Genomic DNA, 15,907 nt, shown 5'->3' with positions numbered 1-15,907 from the left:
TTTTGATTGCCATGTTTGTTAGTTGACAAGCAATCTTTTGCTGTCCCTTAAGCATTGTCCCTTATTTTCCATGTGGTTTCCCTTATTTACAACTAACAAACGTGGTCAACCTATGCGTGCCCCTACTCCTCAGAACCCATGTTAGAAAAGCTTGATATTATTAAAAAAAAAAAAAGAGAGAGAGAGAGAGACTCACTCCTTCTCACTATGTTGGGTGCCCAGATATTTAAGGACACTTGAAAAAGGAGGTGGCAATGGGAATGGAGGTATTGTCAATTTAGTGCAGTATGCATAGAAATTAGCTCTGAACTGCTGTTGAATTCTGAGCACTGTGGATACGTAGCTAGAAAAAGAAAGCTAGATATTTAAACTATATTTTTCCTGAACTCTATCTAGAATGCTACTAGAAATAACAGTCTATTGATTACAATTGAAAACAATGACGGTAATTAGAGCGTCTTTAACATTAGATATTTGTTAGTGCTAAGATAAGGAGATTTCTTATTTTCCAGTCATGCCGCCCATCTTTGTGGACATTTCATTTGGGTTTTTGTTCATAGACATTGAATGATTTAACACTTCCCCCCCACTCCTTTTTTCCAAACGTCACTTAGCTACAAAATGAAATTCAGTGAAACCAGAAATCTGCACACTTTTATTTGGCTAAATTAGTTTTATAAGTAGTGGAGACAAACTGGGGACCAATACCATTTTTCTGCTGTATCCACCATCCTACTAGCTGAGAGCTAATGGAAGAAATCTAACTGTGTTTGTGCATGCGCGTGTGTGTGTGGTATGAGAGAGAGAGAGAATAACTGCTTTTAAAGCCAGCTATGTACTTGTCCAGTGATCACCCTAAAAAACTTTCAAATTGTGTAATATAGTGTCATAGGTCCTCATCCTGCAACTTGTTGCTTGCAGAGGTCTGTCTGGGTGTTGTAAATTGCAAGATCGGGTTTTTAGATAATTAAATAACTTTCTTTACCTCAGTGTTCACAATAATCTAGGAATTATTGCCTATAGTAAGTATAAGGAAATTTAGGTAATTTTGCATATACCTAGGTAATTTTTTCTACTTATCTAATGCAAAAACAATATGTTCTTCTTCAAGTGATAGTCCCTATGTGTATTCCACTGTGGGTGCGCATGTGCTCCATGCATCTGAGACTGGAACAATTTTGCTTGTGCTGTCCATTGGTCCACACCTCTGCCTTTCTCCTCCTCATGCTCCGAGCCAAGGGCATAAGGATAGTGCAGATCAATTGCCTTTCCAGGTCTTTTCTGCCAGGCTTGATCTCAGACAGAATCCTTCAGTGTTCTCAGCATTTGTTACCTTCTACAGTATTTTACCTGTAAGTAATTGTAAGTAGTCTTTATTAGTTCGTTTTAGTTAAAGTACACTACCCCTGAGGATATCACCATTATCCTGGATCCGGAGTCTCTCATCTTCTCAAACCCAATCCTCAGGAGAGACCCTGACAACACTGGTCCAGGACTACACAAAGGAGAGAGTCACTCTCTGGTTCCTTCAACCAGCCGTGGCATCACATGATCCATGATGCTGACGGCTCCACCTAGGGAGTTGAAACCTATCTTTTTTTCCTCTGGTGAATCGGACATTAGCAAGAGAGCATCATCACTTCTGCCAAGGCAAGAGGTTAGCTCAGGTAGAGGATCCAGAGTCTCTTGGGCTCCCTCCTGATCTTCTAAGAGATACTCCTGGGGGAATTCTGCACCAAAAAAAATTAAAAATTCTGCACCAAAAATTTTAAAATTCTGTGCACAGTATTTTAAAATTCTGCATATTTTATTTGTCAAAATGACAATATAATTAGGGCTGTCAAGCGATTACAAAAATTAATCGCACGATTAATTGCATTGTTAAACAATAATAGAATACAATTTATTTAAATATTTTTGGATGTTTTCTACATTTTCAAGAATATTGATTTCAATTATAACACAGAATACAAAGTATACAGTGCTCACTTTATATTTATTTTTGATTACAAGTATATACACTGTAAAAAAACAAAAGAAATAGTATTTTTCAGTTCACCTAATACAAGTACTGTAGGGCAATCTCTTTATCATGAAAGTTGAACTTACAAATGTACAATTATGTACAAAAAAACCTGCATTCGGATGCGCGAAAGATTCGTATGTCCCTTCATGCTTCAACCACCATTCCAGGGGACATGCATCCATGCTGATGCCGGGTTCTGCTCGATAACAATCCGAAGCTGTGCAGACCAACGCATGTTGATTTTCATTATCTGAGTCAGATGACACCAGCAGAAGGTTGATTTTCTTTTTTGGTGGTTCAGGTTTTGTAGTTTCCGCATCAGATTTTTGCTCTTTTAAGACTGAAAGCATGTGCCACACCTCGTCCCTCTCAGAATTTGGAAGGTACTTCAGATTCTTAAACCTTGGGTTGAGTGCTATAACTATTTTTAGAAATCTCACATTGGTACCTTCTTTGCATTTTGTGAAATCTGCAGTGAAAGTGTTCTTAAAATGAACAACATGTGCTGGGTCATGTGAGCATCTGAGACTGCTATAACATGAAATATATGGCAGAATGCAGGTAAAACAGAGCAGGGGATATGCAATTCCCTCTGCCCCCCACCGCCCAGGAGTTCAGTTACAAATTTAATTAATGCATTATTTTTTTAATGAGCATTATCAGCATGAAAGCATGTCTTCTGGAATAGTGGTTGAAGCATTAAGGGGCATACGAATGTTTAACATATCTGGCACTTAAGTATCTTGCAATGCCGGCTACAAAAGTGCCATGCAAATGCCTGTTCTCACTTTCTGGTGACATTATAAATAAGAAGAGGGCAGCATTAACTCCTGTAAATGTAAACAAACTTGTTTGTCTTAGCGAGTGGCTGAACAAGAAGTAGGATTGAGTGGACTTGTAGGCTCTGAAGTTTTACATTGTTTTGTTTTTGTGTGCAGTTATGTAACAAAAAAAAATCTACATTTGTAAATTGCACTTTCACGACAAAGAGATTGTATTACAGTACTTGTATGAGGTATACTGAAATACTTTCTTTTATCATTTTTACAGTGCAAATATTTGTAATAAAAATAATATACACTTTGATTTCAATTACAACACAGAATATAATATATATGAAAATGTAGAAAAACATCTAAAATATTTAATAAATTTCAATTGGTATACTATTGTTTGACAGTGCAATTAAAATTGCGATTAACTGTGATTTTTTTTGAGTTAATTGCTTGAGTTAACTGCGATTAATCGATAGGCCTAGTGATAATATTATATACCCTGTCAAACTCAGAGTTGTTTGTGAACACCAAACTTCTTCATCTTCTTGGTTACTGATATGCCTATAGTTGCTTCAGCAGATAAATTACTGGAGATAATTCCGGAACAAGCCTGAAGAAACGATAAAGAATATGGAAATATTGAGATTTACATAAATTCTATATTGTCTTCTGCAGAGCTGGTTTTGGGGTTGTGTAACCCAGGCCCCTCTTGACTTTAGGAACCTATCCTATAAAGAACAATCATAGCTTTTATTTAGTTATTTTCAAAGTTGGTTTCTAGTCCTTTTTCCCTGGAAAGGTAGACTTAAAAGTGTAAAGCAGTTGCTAAGACTGAAAGATTTTTCATAAAGATCATGGTTTACTTATTAATTCCCACTACAGCAACAGTCTCACAGGACTGGTCTTAGTGCTTATAAAATCTGTGGCCCTGTATTCACTACATCTTAAGGGAACACAGACCAATTAATGGTTTTGGTGCCACCTGGGGTGCTTCTAATGGAGTCAGTGTCAACACAAACTCTCTTCCAGCTACCTTCCTGCTGTTGAGCCAGCTCCTCTACTGATCAGCCAGGGTAGCCTCTGGCCACAAGAGTCAGCTTGATCTAGTGTTCAGAGTTTTAGACTTGAATACTGTCTTTGACACAGACTCCCTTTGTGCCCGTACCCAAGTCTCTTAACCTTAATATCTTTGTGTCCCTCTTCTTACAATGGAGACAGCGGTGCTTACTTACCTCACAGGAGTCTTGTGATAATGTTTGTAAAGCACTACTAATGGTATATAAGTGCTAACATTTCCATGAATGAGCACAGAAACTTAGGGTATGTCTACACTACGAAATTAGGTCGATTTAATAGAAGTTGATTTTTTAGAAATCGATTTGATACAGTCGATTGTGTGTCCCCACTAAGCGCATTAAGTCGGCGGAGTGCGTCCACAGTACCGAGGCTAGCGTCGACTTTCGGAGCGTTGCACTGTGGTAGCTATCCCACAGTCTCCGCTGCCCATTGGAATTCTGGGTTGAGCTCCCAATGCCTAATGGGGCAAAAACATTGTCGCGGGTGGTTTTGGGTACATGTCATCAGGCCCCCCCTCCCTTCCTCCTTCCCTCCCTCCGTGAAAGCAACGGCAAGTTTCTCGCCTTTTTTCCTGGGTTACCCATGCAGACGACATACCATGGCAAGCATGGAGCCTGCTCAGCTCACTGTCACCGTACGTCTCCTGGGTTAAGCTGACAGATGTGGTACTGCATTGCTACACAGCAGCAGCTCCTTGCCTTTGCAAGTTAGCAAAGACGGTTAGCAGTCATATTGCACCGTCTGCTGCTGTCTCCTGGTTGCTCCTGGCCGGCCTCGGTGAGGTCAGTCGGGGGTGCCTGGGCAGACATGGGTGCTCATGGCCGGCGTTCGTGAGGTCAGTTGGGGGCGCCTGGGCATAAATGGGAGTTACAGTAGGTCATTCTCTTCTTTAAGTTTTGTCTAATGGAGATTCAGTTCTGCCTGGAATATCATGTGAGCTGGAGGCTTCTGCCTCAGGCTGCTCTCCCAGCCGGCAGCACTGCGCCGTTGCACCTACCCCAGCCTACCCCTTGCTCCCATGGCTCATAAAGCTGTCTGGCATTGCAAGCTTCCAGCTACCGGTCAGTCGGGAATCAATTTGGAGTGGGCAAATCTACTATGGGGGCTGCTGTGATCACTGAGCTGCTGCTATCAAGGGTAGTGATTCTGGGAAACGTGCAGATCATAGTGGATGGCTTTGCTGCAATGGGATTCCCTAACTGTGGGGGGGCGATAGATGGAATGCATATCTCTATCTTGGGACTGGACCACCAAGGCAACCAGTACATAAACCGCAAGGAGTACTTTTCAATGGTGCTGCAAGCACTGGTGGGTCACAAGGGACGTTTCACCAACATCAACGTGAGATGGCCGGGAAAGGTACATGACGCTCGCATCTTCAGGAACTCTGGTCTGTTTGAACAGTTGGCGAAAGGGACTTACTTTCCAGACCAGAAAATAACCGTTGGGGATGTTGAAATGCCTATAGTTATCCTTGGGGACCCAGCCTACCCCTTAATGCCATGGCTCATGAAGCCGTACACAGGAAGCCTGGACAGTAGTCAGGACCTGTTCAACTATAGGCTGAGCAAGTGCAGAATGGTGGTAGAATGTGCATTTGGACATTTAAAAGCGTGCTGGTGCAGTTTACTGACTCGGTTAGACCTCAGCAAAACAAATATTCTCTTCATTATTACTGCTTGCTGGGTGCTTCACAATATCTGTGAGTAAGGGGGAAACATTTATGGCAGGGTGGGAGGTTGAGGCAAATCACCGGGCCACTGATTACGTGCAGCCAGACACCAGGGTTGTTAGCAGAGCACAGCAGGGCACAGTGCGCATCAGAGAAGCTCTGAAAACCAGTTTTGTGACTGGCCAAGCTACAGTGTGAAAGTTCTGTTTGTTTCTCCTTGATGAAAACCCACCCCTTGGTTCACTCTATTTCCCTGTAAGCCAACCGTTCTCCCCTCCCCGCTTTGATCTCCGCTTTCAGAGGCAATAAAGTCATTGTTGTTTCAAATTCATGCATTCTTTATTAATTCGTCAGACAAATGGGGGGGATAACTGCCAAAGTAGCCCCGGGAGGGGTGGGAGAGGAGAGAATCACCGGGTGGGGTGATGGAGGAGAGGAGGAGGGAAGGACAAGGCCACACTGCACTTCAAAACTTATTTATTGAATGCCAGCTTTCTGTTGCTTGGGCAGTCCTCTGGGATGGAGTGGTTGGGTGGCCGGAGCCCCCACTACCACGTTCTTGGGCGTCTGGGCACAGTCTTTTGGCTTCTTTAACCTTCATAACATGTGGGAATGGTTTCAAACAGCAGCGCCCTCATTTCACATACCAAGCACCCGTTGGGTTGGCCATTTAAAATGGGTTGGCCGTTTAAAAGGAGGGGCTGCAGCGTTTGGGTTAACGTGCAGCACAAACCCAACTAAACCACCACCCCCAATTCTCTGAGATGATCGTTTCACCCCTCCCCCCACCGCATGGCTAACAGGCTTTGGGAGTACATCCAGGAGAGCTTCATTGAGATGTCCCTGGAGGATTTCCGCTCCATCCCCATACACGTTATCAGATTTTTCCAGTAGCTGTACTGGCCACGAATGCATCCCAAGTCTTCAGGGCAAATTAATCATTAAATACGCTTGCTTTTAAACCATGTATTATATTTACAAAGGTACACTCACCAGAGGTTCTTCTCCGCCTTCTAGGTCTGGGAGCCCGCCTTCGATGGGTTGGGAGGATACTAGATCCAGGGTGAAAAACAATTCCTGGCTGTCGGGGAAAATGGTTTCTCCGCTTGCTTGCTGTGCACTATCTTCAACCTCTTCCTCCTCATTATCTTCCTCGTCCCCAAAATCTGCATCCCTGTTGCGTGAGAATCCATTGACGGAGTCCACGCACAGGGCTGGGATAGTTGTAGGGGCACCCCCTTGAATGGCATGCAGCTCATCATAGAAGCGTCATGTCTGGGGCTCTGACCTGGAGCAGCCGTTTGCCTCTCTGGTTCTTTGATAGGCTTGCCTGAGCTCCTTAAGTTTCACTCAGCACTGCTGCAGGTCCCTGTTATAGCCTCATGCCCTTGGAGATTTTTTTCAAATGTTTTGGCATTTCGTCTTTCGGAACGGAGTTCTGATAGCACGGATTCCTCTCCCCATACAGCGATCAGATCCAGTACTTCCTGTTCGGTCCATGCTGGAGCTCTTTTGCAATTCTGGGACTCCATAGTCACCTGTGCTGATGAGATCTGCACGGTCACTTCTGAGCTCGCCAGACTGGCCAAACAGGAAATGAAATTCAAAAGTTTGCGGAGCTTTTCCTGTCTACCTGGCCAGTGCATCTGAGTTGAGAGTGCTGTCCAGAGCAGTCACAATGGAGCACTCTGGGATAGCTCCCAGAGGCCAATACCGTCGAATTGCGTCCACACTACCCCAAATTCGACCCAGCAAGGTCAATTTCAGCGCTGATCCCCTCGTCGGGGAGGAGTACAGAAATCGATTTTAAGAGCCCTTTAAGTCTATAAAAACGGTTTCATCCAAGAGGGTGCAGGGTTAAATCGATCTAACGCTGCTAAATTCGACCTAAACTCGTAGTGTAGACCAGGGCTTAATCTCTAGAGGCATTACAGCCCTCAGAATCCTTGTTTGTTGAGGAATTATCTCTTTAAACACTTCAACGTACAGCAGTTATGTCTGAACCCAGCACAATAAGGCTCTGCTACTGCAACCAGAGAAAGCGAGGGATAGCCAATGATACTGCTTTTATATAGATTTAGTCATTTATATTTGACATCACCACCAAACCCCCCCATCCCCAGCAAAATCTTCCATTTCACTGACCTTCTCCAAAATCGTAAGGCCTACCCTCTGCATAGTGGTATAATCAGCATGGACAAGAGTCATTTGCATTAGAGTGGGTTTGGAAACTTGTTTTGCAGGTTTTCCCAAAAATGCGAAGACCAGTTCTGTCCATGTGGAATTTGTATAGAGAACCTTAGATAGTGTTCCATTATGAATTTAATATGTTGGTTGTCTGACCTTACACAGTTGCATAATTGTTTGAAAGGTCAGACTGCCTTTTTTGTTTTCTGTTAAATAGAAAAAATATGTACAAAAGTATAGTTTGTAATGCATATGTTACGTTTGTATGCTATGCTGTGAAATGACCTAGGTTTCATCTCTAGACTCCTTATAGGGGACAACATTTTGTTATAAACAGTGCAAAATATTACATTTGCTTCTTGTTTGTTGTGCTGCTGCTATTTAATCCTGTAGTTTGTTTTGAGAATGTACAACAATATGTGAGCACATGGAATATTATTATAAATGAATATCTGATTGACAAACATATTAAAATTTACCACAATTTCTCCTGTATAATATGTTGAGTTATTGGGGTGGGGGGGGGTTAAATTGAATATAAAGAATATTAAATAAAAGGCCTATATTGCTTTTATTTAAGGTACTGTAAAGACTACCGTCATCTTTAATGGGGACAGAATCAGGCTCCAAATCATTAATACAAGGGCAGGGTTGGTGGTTGGAGAAGATAATCTAGCTGGAATTGGGTCATAAGATTTTTCTGTAAAGTAGTAGACTAAAAACTGGACTTCTGTCTTATTTAACAAATTGATGTTTGGCTTTTTATTATCATTAGACTATTTTCAATTCCTACCGCAAGTCTTGACTATTATTATTATTTTTTTTTTGTTGCCTTTTTTCTAGAGCCTCGGAGGTATTGTGATGGCAGCATCTTGGAATTTCATGAGAGTAGTTCATTATTCCAAAACTGTTTTGTCACAGGGAGTCCAGATAGGAGGAATCACCAGTGATTTGGGGCATGCCTTGTCCAGGACTATAACTTCAAGTTTTGTTGCCAAAACACCCACATCAAATACAGTGGAACTGCTTGGTAAAGCATACCCTCGAGATGACTACAGCAATGTCACAGAGAAAATTCTCTCCAAGGTGGGAAAGAACTTGCACAACCAACGATACCACCCTTTGTGGCTGATCAAAGAGCGAATAAAGGATCATTTTTACAAGCAGTATATAGGACGCTTTGGGACCCCACTCTTTTCTGTTTATGATGATCTGTCCCCGGTGGTTACAGTGGAGCAGAACTTTGACAGATTGCTTATCCCACAAGACCACCCCAGCAGGAGGAAAGGGGAAAACTACTACATGAATCACATTCACATGCTAAGAGCACATACGTCGGCTCACCAGTGGGACTTGATGCACTCAGGGCTGGATGCCTTTCTAGTTGTGGGAGATGTCTATCGCCGCGATACGATTGATAGCAGCCACTACCCAATCTTTCACCAGATGGAAGGAGTGCGGCTCTTCTCCAATCATGAGGTAGGAACTATTCACAATGCTTAGCATGACTCTAACAAGCAAGGAGTTTCACGGGTCCCTCCATTTGGCTAGTATCACTTTATTTGTACTGTAACTGCAGCCTGTCAAGGAATTTCCCCTTTCCAAAGGGTTATTGTTTCTAGCCCTCATAGACTGCAAAATGATGGGCCTTACAACCATGCCATGATGACATATGGAAAAGCTATATTAGGCAATTTGTAGAGATTTCTAAAGTGTATTATTTATAATATTTTCCTCCAAGGCTGTTCAGTTTTCCTTTGTGTGCCAAAGGAATCTTATTTTGGCAAAGGAATCTTGTTTTACTGGTGAAGAGGTTAAAAAATCAACCCAATGTCAACAAATATTTTAAAGAACATTTCTAAATATAGTTGTTTCTGTAAAATATGTGGCATACACATGCCAGCTTGGTGTGGTATAAAGATTTTATCAAAACTGTCTTGGAATAACTCGCAACTAGAATTTTAGTTTAATTTTTTTAAAAACAAAAAATGGTCTTTTTAAAAGAAAAATCATGAAATTTTTTTTCTTAACCTTCTGTTTTAGTTTATGGTTTTCAATGTCAGGGTTTGGAGATTTTTTTTTTTTTTTCGTATTTCCAATTTTGATTAGTCAGCCCAGTCACATGGTAGAGTTTTTCAGAACTGAAACAATAAGATAAAAAGTTTTGATTTTGAAATAAATAATTCCTTTTTCAAACATTCAGATTTTTTTAAAATAGAAAAATTCAATAAAAAATCCACATGAAATTTTGAAAAATGAAAAAAAAAAATCCTATTTGAAAACTAGCAAAATGAAATGGTCTTTGGAAATAAAAAATAAATAAATAAAGGAGAGCAACTAGCTTTACTTACGACCTGCATAACTCAGTTCATCCATGCCAAACCCATGTTGAGAACATCTTTTTACCATCCGCTTTGTTTCATTCACACGCTCAATATGTCAGTAATTTAGGGCAGTAATTGTTACAGCTAAAATTGAAATGCATTTTCTGTTCTAACCATCACCTTTTCTGAGTTGCTTCTAACTTTCTCAGAAAAATTCCTTTTGTACTGTAATTTTCTATTCATAGTCTCGTCCCAAAGCCATGTTAAGGATGGCTCTGTACAGCTGACACTGATACAAGCTTGTGATGCTTATACAGTAAGCTCAGCAGGGCGCAGAAATGCCAGTCAGCAAGCCTTTAGCAAATGTCTGAGATTCCTGAGTTTATATATTTCACTGGCAAAGCTTATACACACTGTGCATGCTTAAGTGCTATTGATAAGTAATATATTGATATGAGATTCTTAAAAGGGATGCCAATATGTGAAACGGTTTGCTTGTTGGAATAGAATAGTGATTGGGGTTGCTTAGCTGAGGAGGTAATATGAATGAATATAAGATGTGTGCATATAAGGTGGGGACACACGTATAAAAAGTATATATTTGCGTTAGGGAAGTGCCACTTGCAGTTGCACAGTCAAGGTTGGGTTGGTTGAGTTGAGTTTAACATTTAAAGAATTGATTAACCACTTAGGGCATGTCTACACAACAAAATTAAGTCATTCTACCTTACATTGACCTACAGCCACTGCAGTAATTACATCGCTCGTGCAGGTCTACACTTGTGTCCGTGGTGCACGTCCTCATCAGGAGCACTTGTGCCGATTGTACTGTTTGTGTGGGGCATTGTGGGATGGCTTCTGAAAGCCAGTATCAATTGATGTAAGCAACGCAGTGTGTACACAACGCAATGTCTACGCCTCTCATAGAGTTGCAGTTATTAAGTTGACATAGTGGAGCAGTTCTGTCAACAGGAGCAAAATTTTAGTGTAGACACTTACATAGTTAGGTCGACATAAGCTGCCTTGCATCAATCTAACTCTGTAGTGTAGACCAGGCCTTAGTTATATAGGAAAAAAACATTTACTATTTGAGTACAGAATGAATTTTCTGAGAATTTGAGTAAATTGGTTAATTAATTTATGGACTAAAATTAATTTAAGAATGGTTCCTTTAAGAAATGTAGCACCCATTTTCAGATTGGTTTTCTCCTGAATGAGCTTAATAATGGAATTAAAATTCACAAATATCTTGTACAGAGTTACATTTGAAGACCTTTTTTAGTATTAATGGTAACTTTTCCCCATTGTTTTTCATAACTGGAAGTTACTCCTTTAGCAGGCACCGATAAATATTGTTTTACTATAGAGAATTCCACATAGAACTGTAGCTGTGTGTTTTTCCTGTATCACGTAGACAGGTATGGAGCATCTCACTGCTCCCAAGAGATGAACAATAAGCATAGGGTTTTCAATTGATAGTTTTATATCATGGGAAGTCTTAGAAGTATGACTGAAAGTTTCAGGGTCAGACAAGATCCTAGATCCCATGATTACAGACATTGAAATGAGGATCCAAAATTTGACCACATTTGGACACTCCTATGAGATACGGAAAAAGGCATCTCTTCCTCCACAATCTCTCCAACAAGTGTCAGAGCCATTTTAAATTTTGTTTTTAAGTCAGGAAGGGTGAGAAAGAAAAGCCCCATACCATTTCCCATTCACCTCATTGCAGCCTTTAATAAGAATGTTACTTTCTCCCTGTTTTCTCTTTTCTTCACCATTTTTCTCAGGAGAACGATTGGGCTGTTATCACAGAATGTTAACATCCAGTTCATTATATGATTTATAATGATGTGCTAAACAACTTGTTTGGAAAAGATGTTCTCTCTCTCCCTCTTAAATTTGTGTTGGAGACTTTCAGAGTAGCAAACACTTAATAAATATGTGGCACATAGAAAGTGTAGGGCTGGTGGAGAGGAAGATTGCACAAAATTCACCTTGTAGAATTCGAATACTTTGTTTTACTCTTGAATTTCATGAGGAATATTGACGCAGTACATTGTAATACATAACACTTATTACAAACTTCATCACAAGAATAAAGTAAGACTTCTAATTCCAAAAACTAATTCAGTGATTTCATTGTGTTCAGTAGGGCCTTTCCATGTTCTGTCTTGGAATTGCTAGGTCAAGCGTCCCCACTCCCTAGATGAATACACAGGGGCTAGTCAGTTTGAAAAAGAGTAAAAAGCAGAGATGTTACAAATATATTATATGTCTGGGCATGCACGTATAAATGCTACCACAGTCCACAGAAGGAGCATGAATGCCAGTGGTAGCTATCACTGCCCTAGGGGATTCTGCTACACACCATGGCAAATAGGAATGTCACAGTATTGCGGATAGAATCCACTTCTTCCTGCTGGTAGAGCACAAGATCTTACAAATTAAGCTAAAGGAAAAGCTTCATTAGCTCATACGATATGTGTACGCTGCAATTGATGCCAGATGGGGTGTGATTGCAGCATATGTAGACACGTGTGAGCTAGCTTTGATCTAGCTAGCTTGAGTACTAATAGCAATGAAGCCACAGCAGCATGGGCTATACAAGCCTGCTCCAGACCCTGGATATGTACTGAATGACTCACCCGCCCTGCTGCAGCTCCTCTGCTGTTGATTAAGGCCAGCTTCGGTACGTATCCTTAAGTTTAGAAGGAAGGTCTCTGATGCAGAGTTGAGTAGATCTGATTTCATGCAGGCAATGATATACATTTAACACACTAGCTAGTTTGTTATACTGCTTTGCTTTTCAGATTTCCACAGTCATTGTTTGTCCTCCTTCCACCTGGAAGCAGTCAGATAACAGGAAGTGCCAAAGGTCCCATGGCATTTTGAATTTAAAATACACAGCTAATGGTGTCCATCGTTTGTGATATCGAGAGAGTAAACATGTTTGCAAAAAAGCTTCAGTTCAGCTTGAATGGGCATTTTGGACAGGATAAGAAAGATTTAATGAACCACCTCTTTTTCACAAACTCATGTCAAACTGTAATCAAGGCGGATTTCGAATAGTACTGCTGTTTGAGTGAAACATTCACATCACTCTTCCCAAATATCTTAGAATAATAATAATGGGGATTAGAGCTGGGAGAACTATTATTAGTTTGAAAAAAAAATTACCTTTTATGTTCATAAATTAACCATTTGATTTTTTTTTTTAATGAATTTGTTCATTATTCAGAATTATTTGACGAATACTTTATTTCACCATACTCTGATGTGTTTGCAGACTATTTGGTTCAGTTATGTCTTTGATTATTTTCTAATCCTTATTTAGGGTTACCATATTTTGTGCCTCCAAATGGAGGACACTCCATGGGGCCCCAGCCCCGCCCATGCCCCCGCCCCAACTCTGCCCCCTCCCAAAGTCTCTGCCCCCTCCCCTGCTTCCCGCGAACATTTAATTCGGGGGAAGCCTGAAGCAGGTAAGGGAGGGTGTGGGGGGAGGAGGCGCGGCCCAGGCTGGCCCCCCGGCAGCTCCAGCCTGGGTCGGTTCGGGCCCTGGGGTGCCGGCCCCGGCCCCTGGCCGACCACCCCCGGCCCGCCCAGCACTGCCGGCCCCCGGCAGCCCGGCGCACCCCCCGGCGGCCCGGCGCCCGGACCCCGGCCCGGCACTGCACCCCCGGCTCCCCGCCCGGCCCCGCGCCCAGCCCGGCCCGGCACTGCAACCCCGGCCCGGCACTGCACCCCTGGACCCCGGCCCGGCTCCTGGCCCGGCACCATGCCCCCGGCCCGGCCCCGCACCGGCCCCGGCCAAAGAGGCCCCGGCCGAGCCCTCCCTCCCTCCTGATTTTCCCGGACATGCCCGGCTTTTGGGGATTTCCCCCCGGACGGGGATTTGAGCCCCCAAAAGCCGGACATGTCCGGGAAAATCCGGACGTATGGTAACCCTACCTTATTCATAGTGTGTGAATGATCACCCAAATCACATGGCATTATGTCTGCTCCCTGGTTGGATGAGTGATTCTTTTATAAATAAGAGCAGAAAAATCTGAGATTTCAAGATCGCCATGCAACCAGCTCCATTGTGAAGCTTTCCATGACTACTCATTCACAGAAATATTAGAGACTCATTTTCCAAGTACATTCTTGTTCTAAAAATATTTTTTAAATACACCTCTACCCCGATATAACATGACCCGATATAAAACAAATTTGGATATAATGCGGTAAAACAGCACTCCAGGGGGGCAGGGCTGCGCGCTCCGGTGGATCAAAGCAAGTTCAATATAACGCCGTTTCAGCTATAATGCAGTAAGATTTTTTGGCTCCCAAGGACAGCGTTATATCGGGGTAGAGGTGTATTCATAGAAATGGACACATAAAACTAATTATGAAACAGTCATGGACACAATCAAAGCACATTTGCAGTTTTTATTCGAACATGTTTATTAATTTTTTTAATATTTGCCTAAAGTATTGTATGAATTAATGCTTATGAAGGGAGGTAATAGAAGTGGCAGGAACTAGAATGCTGTAAGGCTCTGCTAATGCACCTCAATTCTGAATGTAAAATACGCTAACTATTCTTGTTCTGACTCATGCAGCAGCAAATAATTTTTTTTAAGATATAGACAAAATTTGCAGTATGGGCTGCAAAGACAACACAATGCTCATTTTCATTTTTGATCTTTAATACTACAAATTAAAATCCAAGACTATAGAAATGAAATATTGCATATATAATGATATCCTCAATAAAGGTCTAATCAGGCATTCTTTAGTGTGACATGTTTTGTATTAATACAGTGGATCAGGGGAATGAATATGGCCATTATGTACTGAAGATCTTGTTAAGACAGCAACATGAAAAAGTAAAAAATCAAAACTGGAAATCAGTTTCTTTTGTAACAGAGGAGAGAGAGTGATGGATTTGAGAGTCTAGAAGAGACAGTTTCTGTTTCAAACAGTGTGCAGTCTGCTATGGGAAGGAGGTGTTTGGTGTGTAGTGGGGTTTCATTGGAAGGCATCTCCCAGAGAAGGGGAAAATAAAACTAAAAATACAATTTATTATGGTTTGTTCCTTTTCTGAAAAAAGGACCTCAGTGTGTTGTCTACACTCACAGCACTGCAGTGGCACAGGTGCACCGCTGCAACTGTAGCACTGAGTGAAGACACTGCCTATTCCGTCGGCGTAGGTACTCCACTTCCCTGAGAGCCGGTAGCTATGTCGATGGGAGAAGCCCTCCCACCAACATAGTGCTCTCTACACCAAGAGCTCAGTTGCTATAACATAAGCAGGTAGTATAGACCAGGGCTCAGAGAAGATGTCTCTAATCTGAACAGAGTCTCCGCCTATCATTTTTTATCTGTATATACAAATATATAAAATCTCATGATTTTCCATCTGTCATGTGATTTGCAAAGTCTTTGGATTAGCAACATTAGCATAACTCCATAGTAACTCTAACTCAGGAACCAATCCATGCAACAAACCTCGATGCCAACTCTGCCCACATATTTACACCAGCGACACCATCACAGGACCTAACCAGATCAGCTACAACATCACCAGTTCATTCACCTGCACATCCACCAATGTAATATATGCCATCATGTGCCAGCAATGCCCCTCTGCTATGTACATTGGCCAAACTGAACAATCCCTATGTAAAAAGATAAATGGACACAAGTCAGATATTAGGAATGGCAATATACAAAAACCTGTAGGAGAACACTTCAACCTCCCTGGACACACAATAGCAGATTTAAAGGTAGCCATCCTGCAGCAAAAAAACTTCAGGACCAGACTTCAAAGAGAAACTGCTGAACTTCAGTTCAT

At 41.7% G+C, this 15,907-nt stretch overlaps 1 protein-coding gene across 6 annotated transcripts in view; it reads left to right on the top strand.

Annotated features, from left to right (window-relative positions):
* Nucleotides 1–15,907, top strand: part of FARS2 (phenylalanyl-tRNA synthetase 2, mitochondrial) — a 398,911-nt gene that overhangs the window by 82,614 nt on the left and 300,390 nt on the right. For 5 of the 6 annotated variants that reach the window (XM_054018529.1, XM_054018532.1, XM_054018527.1 and 2 more), the window contains one exon: nt 8,582–9,217. In XM_054018529.1, coding sequence (XP_053874504.1) covers nt 8,582–9,217 — 636 coding nt within the window. The remainder of the gene's footprint in view (nt 1–8,581; nt 9,218–15,907) is intronic. The other variant, XM_054018530.1, reaches the window with a different exon arrangement.

This window comes from Malaclemys terrapin, chromosome 2 (assembly GCF_027887155.1).
Source record: "Malaclemys terrapin pileata isolate rMalTer1 chromosome 2, rMalTer1.hap1, whole genome shotgun sequence".
NCBI lineage: Eukaryota > Metazoa > Chordata > Testudines > Emydidae > Malaclemys > Malaclemys terrapin.
The sequence above is the reverse complement of the archived record's forward strand: the minus strand, read 5'-3'. Positions and strand labels throughout refer to the sequence as shown.